The 18,108-nt window shown below is 42.2% G+C and overlaps 1 protein-coding gene across 4 annotated transcripts in view; it reads right to left on the bottom strand.

The window, feature by feature from the left end:
* Nucleotides 1–17,125, bottom strand: part of RBM6 (RNA binding motif protein 6) — a 100,415-nt gene extending 83,290 nt beyond the window's left edge. For 3 of the 4 annotated variants that reach the window (XM_081320999.1, XM_081321001.1, XM_081321002.1), the window contains exons 1-2: nt 17,034–17,125; nt 8,197–8,279 (exon numbers count right to left, since the gene is read on the bottom strand). In XM_081320999.1, the coding sequence (XP_081177125.1) occupies nt 8,197–8,240 (44 nt within the window). In that variant the 5' untranslated portion in view covers nt 8,241–8,279; nt 17,034–17,125. Of the gene's footprint in view, nt 1–8,196; nt 8,280–13,309; nt 13,509–17,033 lie in introns of those variants that run through there. The other variant, XM_081321000.1, reaches the window with a different exon arrangement.
* Between the last annotated feature and the right edge of the window lie 983 nt (nt 17,126–18,108).

The raw sequence follows: 18,108 nt of genomic DNA, 5'->3' as shown, positions 1-18,108 counted from the left end.
TGAAATATTTGGAGTCATATTGACAAATACAAACACAAAAGTGTGTGCCTGTGTGGAATGATATTAAAAAGGACTTATTAAGATGGGATAAACTGCATTAATCACTACTGGACAGAATTTCTGTAATTAAGATGAAAGTCTTACCAAAGATGCTTTCTCTGTTTCAGATGTTACCAATACTTGCAACTGATACTCCATTTAAATAATGGCAGATGGATATTTCTAAGTTTATATAGAAAGGGAAAAAGTCAAAGTCATAAATTAAGATTTGGATGGCATGGTTATTTTGGTATGACAAGGTTAAAGTAAAAGAATATTTTAACCACCACTTCGTTGGACATATCATTCTAAAAGTTTGGAATAAATATAAAACAAGGTTTTCTACGAAGAAGCCTTTTTGGGTGTCCCCTCAGGAAGCTTTTTTCAGAAAAGAAATGATGGTGAAGCTAGACTGGTGGACTTATGGTAATATAGTATCTTTTAATTTTGGTGATCCTATCCCTAAGGAAGATCTAGAATCATAAGGACATGTCTGCCACTGGTTTACATATTTACAATTGAAAGAAAGATTTAAATTAGACAAAAAGAGTTATGGGTTTGACTGTTAAAAATTGGAAATCCTACTGTGTGGTAATGATGAACATATTATTGATTAATGTCTATACCATGTTTATCTGAAAATATGACCCAGTCTTATTTTTATTTTTGTCCAAAAGAGGCACCAGGTCTTATTTGGGGGGAAGGGGTGTCTTTTCCACTCACCTCCAGCACCGAGAGCACCGCCCAGCCGGCCCACTTTTCTGCAGCCGAAGGAGCAGCTTCATTCTGCAGGTGAGAATGGAGCTCCAGCCTGCATTTCGCAGTCAGAGGCCTTTCCGGAAGATGAATCCATAGCTCAGTTCTCAGCTGCAGTGGCCTTCCAGAAAGGCCTCTAACTGCGAAATGCAGGCCTGGGGACGCCGCAGAAGTGAGCAGGCAAAGAGAAGCCTGGTTGCAAGGTAAGTGAGCGCAGGGTGCAGGGGGAGCTCTACACCCCCACCCCAGCTTGGTTTTTAGGTGTGCTGCGGCTTATTTTTGGATGGCTCCAGCTGGTGCAGAATGCGGCCGCGTGAGTTGTGATGGGGGTTTCCCGATACTCCCATGTAACACCTCTGCTCCGCGAGCTGCATTGGCTTCCAGTTGTCTTCCGGGTGAGATTCAAGGTGCTGGTGATGACCTATAAAGCCCTAAATGGCATGGGTCCGGGTTATTTACGGGAGTACCTTTTGCCGGCGTTAACTTCCCATCATCCTGTGCGCTCCCACAGAGAGGGCCTCTTCAGGGTGCCGTCGGTCAGGGAATGTTGACTGGCGGCCCCCAGGGGGAGAGCATTCTCTGTGGACGCGCCTGCCCGCTGGAATCAGCCCCCTGTTGAGCTCCGGATGGCTCCCGACCTTCGCTCCTTCCGCCGCGACCTGAAGACTTGGCTATTTGAACTTGCCGGCCTGGACTGAGGGACTGGGATTTTAGATCTTAAATTTTAAAAATTTTAAATTTTAGAATGTGTTTTATTGTTTAGGGCTATTGGTTTAATTTCATTTTAATTTTTGTATATTATGTGTTGTTTATAGTGTTTAATTGCCCTGTACACCGCCCTGAGTCCCTTGGGAGAGGGGCGGTATATAAATCCAAATAATAATAATAATAATAATAAATAATAATAATAATAATAATAATAATAATAATCATCATCATCATCATCATCATGCTAAGCTTGTAAGCCGCCCTGAGTCTTCGGAGAAGGGCGGGATATAAATGGAATTAAAATAAAAATAAAAAAATAAATCATCATCCCACCCCCAAAAATCAAGCTAGAGCTTATTTTCAGGGTAGGCCTTACTTTTGGCGAAACACGGCAAAAACGTTATTGAATTTGAATTTGGAAAGTGAATATGTAAAACGCTGTATGATTCAGTGGGCAAGAATTTTGGATATAATGTAAAACTTGAACAATGGGAGAATACATGGACAAAAGGTTTAAAATTTACACTAAATTACACTTTAAAAGAAAATTTCTATAAGATTATGTTATTGTTGGTATTTAACACCAGATAAGTTACCAAGAATGTATAAAGGTACTTCCAAAGAATGTTGGAAACGCAAATGTAAAGAAGGAACTTTTTATCATTTATGGTGGACATGGGATAAAGCAAAGAAATATTGGAGTAGGATTCATATTCTAATACAGAAGATTCTTAAAGTGAATATAAAGATAAAACCAGAAACTTTTCAAGTTTAATGGAAAAAGACTATGTTGAGAGCAGCAAGATTATTTTATGCACAAAAATGGAAGGACTCTTCAATCCCCACAACGTACGATTGGCTGCAAAAGTTGATGGAGTTAGCAGAGATGGTTAAATTGACTGCTTTATAAAAGAAAAGAAAAACACAATTACCGTATATACTTGAGTATAAGCCGAATTTTTCAGCCCACTTTTTGGGCTGAAAAATTCCACTTCGGCTTATACTCCAGTCAACAAAAAAAACTTACCGAGGACTTGTGCGCGGCCGAGGCTTTGGTGCTTCCGGGATCGCGCGCACCTCTCCCAAGCCACCGCCGTCCGGAGACCTGCCGAAGTTTGGGGAGGTTTGGGGAGGTGCGCGCGCACCTCCCCAAAACTCCCCAAACGTCGCCGGGTCTCCGTTCCTCTGCGCCCTGCCTGCCTGCTTCTTTCCACAGCGGAAAGAAGCAGGCAGGCAGGGCGCGGAGGAACGGAGACCTGCCGACGTTTGGGGAGGTTTGGGCGCCTCCCCAAACGTCGCCGGGTCTCCGTTCCTCTGCGCCCTGCCTGCCTGCTTCTTTCCACAGCGGAAAGAAGCAGGCAGGCAGGGCGCGGAGGAACGGACACCTGCCGACGTTTGGGGAGGTTTGTGAAGGCGCCCAAACCTCCCCAAACGTCGGCAGGTGTCCGTTCCTCCGCACCCTGCCTGCCTGCTTCTTTCCGCTGTGGAAAGAAGCAGGCAGGCAGGGCGCAGAGGAACGGAGACCTGCCGACGTTTGGGGAGGTTTGGGGAGGTGCGCGCGCACCTCCCCAAACCTCCCCAAACTTCGGCAGGTCTCCGGATGGCGGCGGCTTGGGAGAGGTGCGCGCGATCCTGGAAGCACCGAAGCAAGTCCTCGGTAAGCTCCGGGCGGTCACTTGCTTCGCGTCTCCTGAGGGAAGGGGGGGCGACTGGAGCGGGCGTGTTTCCTCGCCTGCTGGGCGCCGCGATTTGCCCGGGGAACGCGCGGGCCCCGAATGGCAGCGTGGAGCGAGGAAGCGGACAGCCAGGGCTTCCCCGAGAGCCGCGGCCACACAGGGTATTCCTGTGTATTCAGGCTTGCAAAATGGCGGATCGAGCCTCTGCTGGCGGCAGAGGCTTGCAGAACGGCGGATCGGCTTATACTCGAGTCAACAACTTTTTCCAGTTTTGGGGGGTGAAATTGGGGGTCTCGGCTTATACTCGAGTCGGCTTATACTCAAGTATATACGGTACTTTTGTTTTTACTTGGAAACTACTTCCAGACTTTGTGTTTGAGGTGAAAAAAAATGAAACTTTGATTTTGGGTTTTATCAATTAGATTGATTTGTTGTTATAGAAGTGGCTAGTTTATACTATTATGTAAAAGTAAAAAAATTGAGGTATGATGTTACTATCTTATTCTACTGCACCAAAAGGGGTCAGAGGTCAATGCTTTTTCTTTCTTTTTCCCTTCTTTTCTACACTTTTCCCTTCCCTATTCCCTCCCCTATTTTTCCTATTATATGTTTTTATATTTTTGTATTTATATTATAAACTAATAAAAAGGACAACTTTCTAAAAAAAATAAAGAGAAAGCCCTGAAGGAAATGGTTTATCTGCATATCTTTTAGCTGGCTTTGAGACCTGAGTAGGGGATTGAAACATCATTGACTACATACTTGGTCTCCATCTCTCGATGGCTTTCACTAACGGTCAGTATTCTTCTTAGCAAACCCAGAGAATAGAGAGAAAGAGGCAAGGTTGCAATGATTCTCCTTCTTCCAAGGTTGATTTCAATCAGTGTTGTTAGTAAAGGAGAGATCTGACCCAGACTCCTCCTTTTTGGGATCCTTCAAGATTCTATTGTCTCCCCGTTCCTGTTTAACCTTAACATGAGAGTTGATTGATCTGCCAGCATAGGGTTAGGTATCATTAGTATGTATGAATTGAGATACTTGGTCATCTCCTGAATGGATTGCTTCAATATACTCAATATACAGCTGCTCTTGAAGGCCATCCAGAAGTTTCTTACCAGTCCAGAATGCAGTGACATGGAAAATTATGGGAGCAGGGGCTCCAGAAGGCTTCCAGGTGCAATTCAAAGGACTGATTATCAGCTATAAAGCCATTCATGCTATGAAGCCAGATTATTTGCAAGATTTGCTTTTGCTTGACCCACTAAATTTGGCAGGTTGGGGCATATTCTGGGTGTCATCTATTAAACTGTGCCATCTGGCAGGATCTTGGAACTGAGCCTTTTCTTTCAGAGTTCCTGCTGGTTATTGATACACAATAACAATGAGATCTGTTTGGCTCTGACCCTGTTTGTATTTTATAAATCCTTGAAGACCTGGATGTTCTCCCAGGCATGAGGTCGATAGATTGGGGGAGCCCATCATTGTAACTGTCTTTGGCATCACTGTAGCTATGTTCTTTTGTTGATCATTCTTGAGTGCTTGCTGTGTTGTTGTTGTTGTTGTTATTATTATTATTTCATTATTTTAGGTTAGAGTTTTGATTCCTATGTTCATTGCCCACAGTGATGATTTCAAGGTAAGCAGCTCTATAAATCGATAGAATAATTCTTTGCCAGTGCAATTTGATCCACACCACCAACTTGCCCATTCTTAATCGCTCTCTGACACTGTTGAGCATTCACAACAATCAATAGACCAGAACAGAACCAGGAAATGGCAAAAGGGAAGAAGAGATATTGTTCATAAGGAGAAAAAATACAAATAACATTTACAATTATTTATATGATCTTACGTACGGGTAAATGAAGCAGGATGGATTAAAATTTTAAAATGTGTAAACAAAGTTAAAGACTGAAATGCTGTAAAAAGAAAGAAGCGATAGGGTGACAAGAAAAGGAATGTAATGGAAAATTCAGTTAACATTGGAGATTTAAACAAGAATGGGAATCTGGATGGTTACAATCTAAATCTAATAGTCATAGAAAATTCTGCAACACACATAAACATACAAAAAGAGATCCTGTGAAATAATGAAATGTGATTACAATGATAGTCAATAATTAAACCTTTGTCTCCACCTATCAAAGGTCACTCAGATTTGAGGATTGATCTGTCAATTCACCTTCCTCTTTAAAGATACTGATTTTAACAATCTCCATTTTTTAGATGCAATATATCTTTCTATTCTTTCCAATAAACCAAACCCCTACACTACATATCCAAAGTAGAGCATGTGGAGAATTCTGCATCAGTGACAGGATGAGTTAAGACTTAAGTTTTCCCAACTCAGGTGATTTATAAAATAATGTGCATTTTCTTATCCAAGTTGCATTAAACCACCAAATATATTAAAAAGTGTAGAAGAGGAATGTTTAAGGCATCGAAAAAAACATAGTATCAGTGCAAAGCAGACTTTTGTAAACAAATTATTTCATTAATAAGTCACAATTAAGAAAGCATCTCCATTTGTCCAACTTATCTGATAGATCCACTCATAAAAGGGCCTCTAAAAATGTCTAGAAATTTTCTCTTTAGTCTCTGAAAATTGGTATTGAAATTAGGATAAAATATGCTACAGTTCTTACAAATGACATCATTTTTAGAAGCTCCACATTTTCATATTTCTTGCTCTGATGATGTTCGTTAAAAAACTATTGCTACTATATAAACCCACTCATCTAATGATCTTGTCTCTCATCTATTCAACAGAAACATACTTTACAATGCTATATTGTATGATGAAGCTATGACAAACTTTGAGCAATATACTGGTCTCAGAAATCCTTTAATATGCTTTTAGCATATTAGTTCCAAATGGAACACATCCGAGTATTCTTACTGCCTCATCTATCTCACATTGTTGGTAATAAGGTTTTTGGTTTGATTAATCTTCCCTAAGCAAAAGATTGCAGATTTGTTATACAGATCTCAAACCACGTACAAACCCTCCCCTCAAGGGCCATGCAAATAATATTCTACAAGATGAGAAGGTTTTACAGTCAAATTTTAAGGTGATGTAAAAAAATACCACCACCCAAATCTATATAGAACAGCATTCCATAAACAAGGCGTTATAGGTAAGAAGGCCCTTTCTCATATTTATACCTCATAGGACAGGGGTGTCAAACTGCCGGCCCGCGGGCCGGAGCATCACGGAGAAACCGCGCCCATCCCATTTTCGGCAATGGGAAAAAGTTCCGATACGTCGCACGACGTCACATGACGTCGCGAGTTTGACATGCCTGTCATAGGATGTTCTGGTGCTATGGTGTGAGATGTGATGTTTTCTTTGTAGCACGGAGTGCTATTTATTTTTGTGTTTTTATTGGCTGCTGTTGTGAACCAGTATAAAATTGGTGGCTATACAGTAAAAGTTCAATAAATAAATAAAGCATATAAGCCTGCTTAAATCACGTCCTCAAATCCTTGGGTCCTAAACAATTGGGGTCTGAAATATCATAACATCACTTTGAATGTGGATTGAGAGTACGCTATAAATCAATGTAGTAAATAAGTACTTATCTTATTAAGTTATTTCAGATTGGCTAAAGTAAATCTTAAATAGAATCCATTTGCACAATGAATCTTCTTGGGCTTGCTCTTTCTTGCAAGAACTGCTGTTGACGATCATCAGGTTGTCTAAAATGGACTAGGATGAGGTACATGAGGAGGCAACTAATGGGGAAATTTGATACATTTGGTAGGGAATGGCTGCAAAAGCAGAAACACTTTCCCGCTTTTACAAGTAATCCCTGAATTGAAGCCACCATCAATATTCTTGTGTGAACTAGAAGTATAATTTTTGGGAACTGCTACAATCTACCATCTTATCACTATCTCTGATTCACACTTATTTTTCTTTTATTAAATTCATTATTAAAAAAAGCAGTTGATGAATTCATGTGCCTGTTCAAATTCTGACAAGTCACATCATACTCATGAATCTGTGTGGTAAGATTTTTTTTTGCCAATAAATATTTAATATAGTTGGATTCTTAATTAACTTGAGTCACTACTGATCAAAGAAGGCTTTTATAGAACAAGATCAATATTCTGCTTAAGTCTTGTGTATAGCCTGAGCTATAGCACATGATACTGATCTATGCCAATTCATCCTGGAGCTACTTCACAGTTCAATGCCTCTACAGATTTGTGCCTATCTTATGTGCATTTAGTAGGCACGCTATATGCATAAAGTGTAAATACATATTCTTTGTCTGCTTTTTAATTATTGTATATTAATATTTTCAATTTATTTTTTCCAAAATTATTAATATACTTTTCATTATTACTGTTAAATTTCTGCCTTCAGATTCCCATTCTGTGATGTAGTGAAAGAATAGTTGTCTTATATTTTATTAATTAAACTGTAACTAAATTGAGACAACATAGTATGGTAAGCTATAAACTATGGTTTATCACAAGTGGTTAGGTTCACACAACATATTAAAACCAAACAAGTCTTGCTAGAGCACCGGATAGTGTGTGAACTCAGCAAATATACAGCAATTGCTTTTCAGAAATTTTAGAAGACTCTGTAATAGCGTAAGGTAAAAACTAAAGAAAGCCACAGCAAAGTACTAGGTAGCCTCAAACTTATGTTGTCAAACTAACTGCTCTTTGATCATATAAAAATGAAATTATCTCTTTTTTGACCATGCATAACATATTAACATATTTCAAGCACATAAGGAGCTATGTAAATAAAGAATCTTAGTTTGCTGTTACTATACATAATCAGGATCACCTGCAAAATGTTGCCATTTAGATTGTTCCCATTCAACATTTCAGCTAGCTCTTTCTTCCTCTATGATGTTCCATTCAATTTCCCTTCTTTTCAGGAGAGGCATCAACTCCTTCCCCAATCTACTTTTATCCAGTTGTAGTATTGCACGGTACACAATGTCTATGTAGGAATGTTATCATTAATAAATACATTTCATATTGAAATACTTACCGGAAAGGACCCATTCTATTAGCTGAATGAGGATGTCCCCACATTTTGTTCCAACAGACACCAGATAGCAAATTCTGAAGAATCTGTGGAATACAAGAGTAGCAAGAACAAAATGTAATTATCCTAAGTAAGCTATATAAAGTAGCAGGCATATTAGCTGAGCTACCTATTTAAAACCTTTTATATTTTCTTGAAACATTCAAGTAAAAGTAATTCTGAGAGTTTTATTTGAAATAATAAGACTTAATTCAGAGTTTCTCAAATGCATCTGGTTCACCACTACATTCTTCTGAAAGTGACCAGTGATCCCAAAGAATTCTTATGTACTACCGTGTTTCCCCAAAAGTAAACCCTACTCAAAAAGTAAGCCCCAGCTGATTTTTAGGGGGGGCTAATATAAGCCCTCCCCCAAAAGTAAGCCCTAGCACGGGGCACGACGAGTCGGCCCAAATCTTCCATGCAGCTGCCGGAGCGCCCCACCACTACCAACCTGCCAGGGCCCTTCGCTAGCAGCTGTTGGTGGAATCGGCTACCGCCAGCCCCACCCTCTCTGTCCCATTGCCTGTTTGCCTGCAGCCACAAGGCCTCCACCTGCCTTGCCTGCTGACCCTACTGCCGCTGGGATATTTCTCAGCCGCGTCGGGTGCCGTGCGGCCAAGTAGCTACCAGCGTTGCTGGCCTCACGGGCTCTTTGCCCTCCTGGCCACGCTGCTCTGGGCTGACTTGCTGGGCTGCTCCTACCTGACGCAGGGCGAGTCAGCCCAGATCTGTGTGACCACCGGAGCGACCCACTGCTCTTCGCCAGCAGCTGCCGGTAAAACCGCGCCACCCACGCCTCTGCCTTTTGGCTGGTGAGTGCTGCCAGCCTGCCTACCTACTTGGTGCTGCGGGCACTGGGCTAAGGGCTGAACCTGGTGCTCTTCAGGCCCTGGTGAGCACTGCACCTCTCATACCATCTGGGCGCTTTTGGCCTCCACCCACTGCTCCTGCTGGATCGTCTTCTGCCCGGCCGGCCGCTACCTTCACCATTTAGTAAAGAGACAAAGGATGTGGCGGGGGAGTGGAGCTGCTTCCCTCTGTCTGCCGAACACCTGCCGAAGCCACACAGGATAAGGTTGCGAAGCCCCCCCCTGCCCAGATGCCCTCACCTCCCCGAGAGGTTTTTTTACTAACTTGCCTTTCAGCTGCATTCGTTTCTCCGTTCGCTCCTCAGCCTTTGCCACGTGTTTGTGGGACAAAAAAAAAGTTCAATCACACTTTCTAACTTCTTGATCTTGCAAGATGTTAGAAAGTCTGATTGAACTTTTTTTTATCCCACAAATACACAGCAAAGGCTGAGAAGCGGAGACATGCAATGCAGCTGAAACGCAGGTTAGTAAAAAAAAAAAAGGCTTGGGGAGGCAAGGGCATCTGGGCGGGGGCAAACCTACCCTGCGCGGCTTCAGCAGGTGTCCGGCAGGCAGAGGGAAGCAACATCCCCCCCTGGCCACCTGCTTCACCTCATGTTATGGTGGCGGCGGCAGCGGGCAATCCGGCGGGAGCAGCGGGTGGAGGCCAAAAGCGTCCAGCCAATATGAGAGGTGTAGCACCTGCCAGGGCCCGAAGAGCACCAGGTTCAGCCCTTAGCCCGGCGCCTGCAGCACCAAGTAGGCATGCAGGCTGGTGGTACTCACCAGCCGAAAGGCAGAGGCGTGAGTAGCGCAGTTTTACCAGCGGCCGCTGGCAAAGGGCCCTGGCAGGCCGGCAGTGGGAGGGTTGCTCTGGTGGTCGCACGGAAGATCTGGGCTGACTCACCCTGCGCCAGGCCGTACCTGGTCTGCCACCATGCTCTCGCCACCATGTTGATTCTCCCCCCATACACAGATCCTGCCCCATCCCCACGCTCTTTTTTTTTAATTGAAGTTTTTCAATACATTTTATCTTTAACAACCCCTCCCCACCCACCCCCTTCCCAGCCCCACCCAACCCTCCCCCCCTCCCCTTCCCCGACTTCCTAGAGCTGAATACAAGGTATAAAAGTAAAAACAATCATAAACAACCATATGCTAACATCAATGAACTATTAAGTCTATCGCACTTTAACTCTTATAAAGTGACTACAAGCAATACAAATATCACATCAATACTTATTCAAATGCTAAGTGAAACTTTTTAGTCCCATATTTATTCTGGATATAATCAATCCATTTTTTCCACTCCATAATATAACGTTGTTGCGAGTGGTCTTTCAAATACGCCAAGATCTTTGCCATTTCCGCCAGGTTAGAAACTTTTAAAGTCCATTCTTCTATAGTCGGCAATTCCTCCTTCCAATATTGACCTACTAAAAGTCTTGCTGCCGTAATTAAGTTCAACATCAACTTAGTGTCCACAACAGTAGTATCAGTAATTATACCCAGTAAAAACAATTGCAGACAAAACTTTATCCTTTTCTTAAATATCTTCTGCATATTCCACCAGATTTTAATCCAAAATGCTTTAACCTTTTTACAGGTCCACCATATGTGAAAGTACGTTGCATGTTCGCCACCACACCTCCAACATTTAGGCTGATAATTCGGATACATACTTGCAAGCTTTTTAGGATCTAAATGCCACCTATAAAACATTTTATAAAAGTTCTCTCTTAAATTTTGAGCTTGCGTAAATTTTACGTTTCTCACCCAGATCTTTTCCCAAGTATCCATTGCAATAACTTGCCGATGATACCCAACTTTTCTTTTCGACCCCAAACCACCCCAGTGATGCCCTCGCTGTGATGTCCCGTTGCCTGGAGGCGGTTCGGGTCTTGATGGGGAGGAACAGACTTCAACTCAACCCTGACAAGACTGAGTGGCTGTGCATTCCGGCATCCCGGGACATTCAAAATGTTCCATCTCTTTCTGTGGGGGGTGAGCTCTTACCCCCCCGTGGATAGGGCTCGCAACTTGGGAGTCCTCCTAGATTCACGGCTTACCCTGGAAGATCATGTGGTGGCCGTGACTAGGGGGGCTTTCGCCCAGGTTCGCCTGGTGCGCCAGTTGCGGCCCTATCTGGACCGGGATGCCCTGTGCACGGTCACTCATGCGCTCGTGACCTCTCGCCTTGACTACTGTAATGCTCTCTACATGGGGCTTCCCTTGAAGACCACTCGGAGGCTCCAACTGGTACAGAATGCGGCCGCGAGAGTTGTCTTGGGAGTTTCCCGGTACTCCCATGTTACACCTTTGCTCCGCGAGCTGCATTGGTTACCAGTTGTCTTCCGGGTGAGGTTCAAGGTCTTGGTTATGATCTTTAAGTCCCTACATGGCATGGGTCCGGGTTACCTCGGGGACCACCTGCTGCTGGCGTCAACTCCCCTCCGCCCTGTGCGTTCCCACAGAGAGGGCCTCCTCAGGGTGCCTCCGGTCAGGGAATGCCGACTGGCGGCCCCCAGGGGGAGAGCCTTCTCTGTGGGTGCCCCGGCTTTGTGGAACCAACTGCCGGTGGAGCTCCGGATGGCATCAGACCTCCGAACTTTCCGTCGTGGCCTGAAGACCCATTTATTTGAATTAGCTGGTCTGGCCTGACGGGGGATTTGGGTTTTAAATTGTTGTTTTAGAATAGTATTATTGTTTTTAACTGGGCACTGATTTAATCTTTTTTTAACTTTTGTATTGTATTGTATTGTTATTTATATATGCCCTGTGAACCGCCCTGAGTCCCTAGGGAGAAGGGCGGTATACAAATTAAATAAAACGTAAACGTAAACGTAAACGTAAACGCAATAACTTCTTGAATATTCTGAGCCCATTTTATCATACAATCTTTAACAAGTTCTGTTTCTGAGTCAATTTCTATCAATGCAAGATATATCCGTTTGATATGTGCTGGACCCTGATTTCTAATTTGCTTTACCAGATTTTCATCAGTTATTGAGAAACCAATTTTCTGATCTTCTTTCCACCTGGCCTGTAGTTGCCCATATTGAAACCAGGTTTGGACAATCTTCTCTTCTCTTAAAAAGTTATACGGCTTTAAACACCATACATTCCTCTCTAAGCTTAAGATTTCCTTATATGTAGTCACATCATGTTTAAACCCAACATTTATGTTTTCTATTGCGTGTTTCGGTATTACCCATAAAGGTATCTTGTATTTTAACTTATGTCTATACTTTTTCCAAACTCGCAACAAAGCATGTCTTAAAATATGCACCTTAAAGACATTATCTACCTTCTTATCATACAACAAATATGCATGCCAACCAAATAACAAGTCGTGGCCTTCAAGATTTAATAATCTCCCTTGTGTTAAGTTAATCCAATCACTTATCGCTGACAACACAGCAGCTTCATAATATAATTTAAAGTTGGGCATTTTAAGACCACCTCTTTCACGCGTATCCTGCATAATCTTAAATTTAACTCGTGGCCTTTTCCCTGCCCATACAAATTTATTGACACCCTTTTGCCATTCCTCCAGATTTGAGTCCTTTTTAAGAATGGGTATCATTTGAAATAAAAACAGAAATTTTGGCAAAACATTCATTTTCACTGCTGCGATTCTTCCCAGTAATGACAATTGTAACTTTTTCCAGCTGTCCAATTCTTTTTGCACTTTACCCCATAACTTTTCATAATTATTTTTATATAACTTTGCATTTGAGGGTGACAAATAAACCCCCAAATATTTAACCCTTTTAACAATTTCAAATCCAGTTAACCCTTCTAAGACAGCCTTTTGTAATACTGTCATGTTTTTAGCCAATATTTTAGTTTTTTGTACATTAATCTTAAATCCAGAAACTTTCCCATATTGCATTATTATCTCCATCAGGTCCACAACAGAGTTTTCTGGCTGGGTCACCGTAACAACCAGATCATCTGCAAATGCCCTCAATCTATAATCCTGATCTCTTATTTGAATTCCCTTAATTTTTTCCGAATTCCGTATTTTAATCAGTAATATCTCCAATGTTAAAACAAATAATAGAGGTGATAACCCCATCCCCACGCTCTTGTGGCCTACTGGTGCTGGTACCGGCAAAGAGTAAGCCCTCCCTGAAAGTAAGACCTTCTGCTTATTTGAGAGCCCAAAAGAAAATAAGACAGGGTCTTACTTTTGGGGAAACACGGTAGCTGTTATGTCTTACCTTACTCAGAATGCTCTAATTGAAAGATATAAAAGTCCTTGATGCCCTCTGAGCATGATTGTTTGCTTGCAGACATCTCATTACCTGACTAGGTAATATCATCAATGCTTTTGATTGTGGAATTTGTCCCTGTTTATATACAGTAAGTTGCCCTGCCAGGGTTTGTGGGTGTTTTTTTCCCTTGGTAATTCCCTGATTTGGGTAGATTTCTGCTTGTTTGTTTGTCTGGGATTAATCTCTGCTTCTCTGGTTGTAGGCTGCTGGAGAGGATAGGTATTTTTGTTTCCTCTTTTTTATTGTCTCCTTTCAATGGTATGTAATTGTGGTTTCTGTCTATTGATGGCTAATTTGTATATTAAAAGATATAACCTAGAAAACAGGCCAGCATATTTCTCACACAATTGCCATCTTTCGGGCTTCTTCCAGTGTTTACATCAGCCTCTCCAATTTAATGGTTTTCAGATACATTGCCTTATTTCCTTATTATCACTAAATCAAACTGAAGACTAGTATACGTCAAACAGCTTTTATATCCAGTAAATGCAAATGTGGAAAAACACTTCTTCCCCTCCAATTTTTGCTTCATCACAAAAGATAGCTAGTTTGCCATTTTCACAAACAATTAAACTCCCATTTAATTACACTGTGTTATATAATGTTATATACTTGCGTATAGTCAAGGCTATGGTCTTCCCAGTTGCAATGTATGGCAGTGAAAGCTGGACCATAAGAAAGGCTGAGCGCCAAAGAATTGAAGCCTTTGAACTATGGTGCTGGAGAAGACTCCTGCGAGTTCCTTGGACTGCAAGGTGATCAAACCGGTCAGTCCTAGAGGAGATCAACCCTGACTGCTCTTTAGAAGGCCAGATCCTGAAGCTAAAACTCAAATATTTTGGCCACCTAATGAGAAGGAAGGACTCACTGGAGAAGAGCCTAATGCTGGGAAAGATTGAGGGCAATAGAAGAAGGGGACGACAGAGAATGAGGTGGCTGGATGGAGTCACTGAAGCAGTAGGCGTGAGCCTAGATGGACTCCAGAAGATGGTAGAGGACAGGAAGGCCTGGAGGAACGTTGTCCATAGGGTCACGATGGGTCGGACACGACTTCGCAACTAACAACAACAACAACAACATATAATAGAAACCTGAGTTTAGGGCAAGCCTCAAATTGCTTTCTATATGGGAGATTTCTTACTTACGTGGAAGTTTCTTATATACAGTGATGAAAATCCAGAAACCATACATTAGAAATATCAACAGAGAGAAACAAATACTTCTTTCAGGTTATGTGCATTCTATCTTGCCCATAAGGTCACATTCTAACCAAGAAAAAAAAATCGTTAAGCAGTAAGACTACAGAGCTACTGAGTAGAATTCAGTGACAAATGCACACTATTTCTTATTTTCACAAAAAAACATTCTCCTTTTAACACAAAATACAGTTTCCTAGAACAAAGAACCCCAAATCACCTTAAGTTCAGTACAGCAAAAGTGAACTGGAATAGAGAACACAGAAAACAGAGCAGGGGGAAAAATAATCACAGAGTCTAAGTAACAGTGATAAAATTATTTCAGAGATACAAAAACATTACTTAAATTAGGGAGGCCCTTTTTTTCTCTCATCAGCCCATTACTAGTAGCTGAAACACATTTAATTTTGATTCTAGTATTTCTTAACAAAAGCTAAGAAAATTAACATTGATCCCTTGAATGAAATCACACATACTATCTTAAAGAAAATCACTCCAAAAACCACTGTTCAGGCTGTCTCCGTCAGAAAACCAAGGTTTACAGATTTGTGGACATGATGTTCCTAAAGTTGAGAAGTTTTGTTTTTTTTACCTTCCCCTCCAAAAGCAGATATAGCTATTGAAAAATATATTTGATGACACCAAACATATATTTCACAATATTCTAAAGATGGGCAATCAGATCTTGGGGCCCAAGGGCACAAATGGGTCGATAGACACTCACCAGTTATTTTTAATGACGGGAAATGGAAACTTTCCTTAAGAAAGTTAGTCTTGTTTGCATTAGAAATTTTCCTGCTTGGTAACATGTTTTCAGGGGAAACAAACAAAATTGATTTTTTTTAATAAGTTCATTTTAAAATACCATCTTGTTTCCTCAGAAAACTTTATATTTTGAAATTCTATCATATCACTATAGGCAATCTTTATTTAGCTTCCCAACTGGGTAGTCTAAGTGAAAGCATGATAATGCTTATGATCATACCTAGCTTTCCTTTGCATTATGCAAAGATCATAAATGTGAGGACTGATAGTACAGTTACATTGTTATCATTGTAATTTCAAACAGTTACTAAATAGATCAGGGGTGTCAAACTGGCGGCCTACAGACCATACTCATCACGTGGAAGCTGTGCCCACCCCATTGCCGGCAGTGGCAAAACTGTCCTGATATGTCACGCAACGTCGCGAGTTTGACATGTCTGAAATAGTTGCTAAAGAAGGACTATCTGTATTTATTGTCTATTTCCTTTTTTTAAAAAAAATCCATTAATTTAAGACAGGTTTGCGTTTAGCATTATTTTTATTATCAATTTTTTCAATGTTAACCAATTAAAGCTTTATTTGATTTCTTTGCGCAACAAATATACAAAGCCTGATAAAAAAATTTGCACCACGTAAATGTATTTGCAGACATGCCTTACTAGCAACTTTTAAATTTTTTACCAATTATATTTAAAACAGATCTATCGCAAATAATTTACGTTCGATAAGTATTTTAATAACCAATCTTAAGCATGTCTTAATGATGCTCTTTTAATTTGCTTTGGTTATTTATTCAATTTCTACCTGAAATACAAGGATTCTAACTCTCGTTAATACAAACATGCTGGCATAAATTTGCATAACACTAATTTTTTTTTGGGGGGGGGGAAGTACACGCAACAGTTGTCATTTCGAAAAAGAATTCTATCTGTCCCAAGAAAGGAGAAACCAGCTGACAAATAAAACTATTTGAATTAACGATACGAAGGTAACAGTTCTGCCTGCATATAACCTCACTAGAGTCCCAGTAGCCCTACTGAGCCCAGTTAAATATAACCGGCTCTGTATAAAGAGGCTCGACAAGAGCGATTTTCCTACAAGAGAACAACCGTTTCCGCTTTCTGTCCCATTACTTCAAATTACTGCTCCTGTTCCAACTGCGATGCCCCTCAACGACAGAAGGAACCATCGAGCAACGAACACAGATCAGAGGTCTAATATCTGGCCCTGTGGTAGGAGCAACGGTTCTCGCAAGGTAATCGGGGAAACGACGCTGTGGAGAGACTTCTAGAGGCGTTCTCTATCGAGTCCAACCTCTCGAGTTAACCGCGCGGGAGACCTCCGTCGCCCTCCGTTCATTTCCAAGAAGCAACACCCTCTCTTCCCAAACTGTTTTTCTTGGCCCCCATTATCCAACTCGCCTTAGGAAAACAAAGCAAGACCGCCACCCGCCTCTATTTGCGCCGAGGCGTCACTGCTGAACGTGCGGGAGGCTCGGCCGCGGCCCTGTCAGTGCCGAGCGCGTTTCCCGCGTATCGCGTCTCCCAGGCCAATTCCACCCCTCACGCCGCCGCCGTCGCCGCCGCCGCCCCTCCCCACCTCCAGAGCGGGCGACGCTCCGACGCAGGCGATAAGCAAAGGCTAAAGACGTCACCGCCTCCCCGCTCCCCCCCCCCCGGCGCGGATCCTGAGGAAGGATAAATGCCCACCAGGGAGGCTCAATTCAGCGCCGCTCTCGGGGCCTTCAGCAGAGCCGCAGCAGAGCCGCAGCGCCGAGCGAGACGGAAGCGGAAGTTCTGGTACATCCTGCCACGTGATGCGCGGCCCCTACGTCTTGAGGGCGGGGCTTGGGTTATTCCTTAGAGCAGGGGTAGGCAACCTCGGCTCTTTTATGACTCGTGGACTTCAACTCCCAGAATTCCTGGCTCAGGAATTCTGGGAGTTGAAGTCCACGAGTCATAAAAGAGCCGAGGTTGCCTACCCCTGCCTTAGAGAGAGAGAGAGACAGACAGACAGACAAACCCACGTAAAATTAAGGCGGGTTGTGCGCTTCACCTGGAAATCCGTGTTTCGGTCTCCCCTGCGGGTGTTTTGTATTAAATGTTTTCTTTCTGACTTTTAAATCGACACATAATGTATTTTGACATTGCATTAGGCGTGAAGTGAGATGAAAGATTTAGCAAATAATAATCGGGAGTAATTTGAAAATGGGCAAATGCAGTAATCGCCACTCTTAATCTGATGCGGCACTGAACTTCGGCTAACATTTGCAAACGATCTCATCCCTGAATGCATGTAATTAATTTATCCACCCCTACCATTACAATGATTACTATGAATATCAAAACTTTAAAGACATGGCTTTATAAATGTGGGCTGCATTGTGTTGTGGGAAGTCAGCTCCCCAGAAAAGGAAATATTAAAAAGGCAGAAAAATATTTTTCCTCAGGATCTTAAAGAGGCAGGAAAACATGCCCAACTTTTCTTGATAGCCCCAGGTTACCCTCCCCCAAGCAGAAAGCAGTTCTGTTCAAATGCAGATGTAAATCCAGGAAGTTTGTAGGCCCCCAGTTGGGAGATTAAGAAGACAAAGACACCTAAAATCTGCATACCCCAGCCCCAGGGAAGCAGGACATGACAGTTTGGACATAATAGGAGCAGTGCTTTTTTTGTAAAAGAAAAAGGTGCCGGAACTCACACACGTCATACAACCCAGCTTGCCTATCCTAACAAGGTTCCATCCAAAAAAAGGTGCCAGAACTCCATTCTGAGTGTTCTATGAGA

Source organism: Vipera berus, assembly GCF_964194415.1.
Source record: "Vipera berus genome assembly, chromosome: 2".
In the NCBI taxonomy this organism is placed as follows: Eukaryota; Metazoa; Chordata; class Lepidosauria; order Squamata; family Viperidae; genus Vipera; species Vipera berus.
This window is presented reverse-complemented; position numbering and strand designations above follow the sequence as displayed.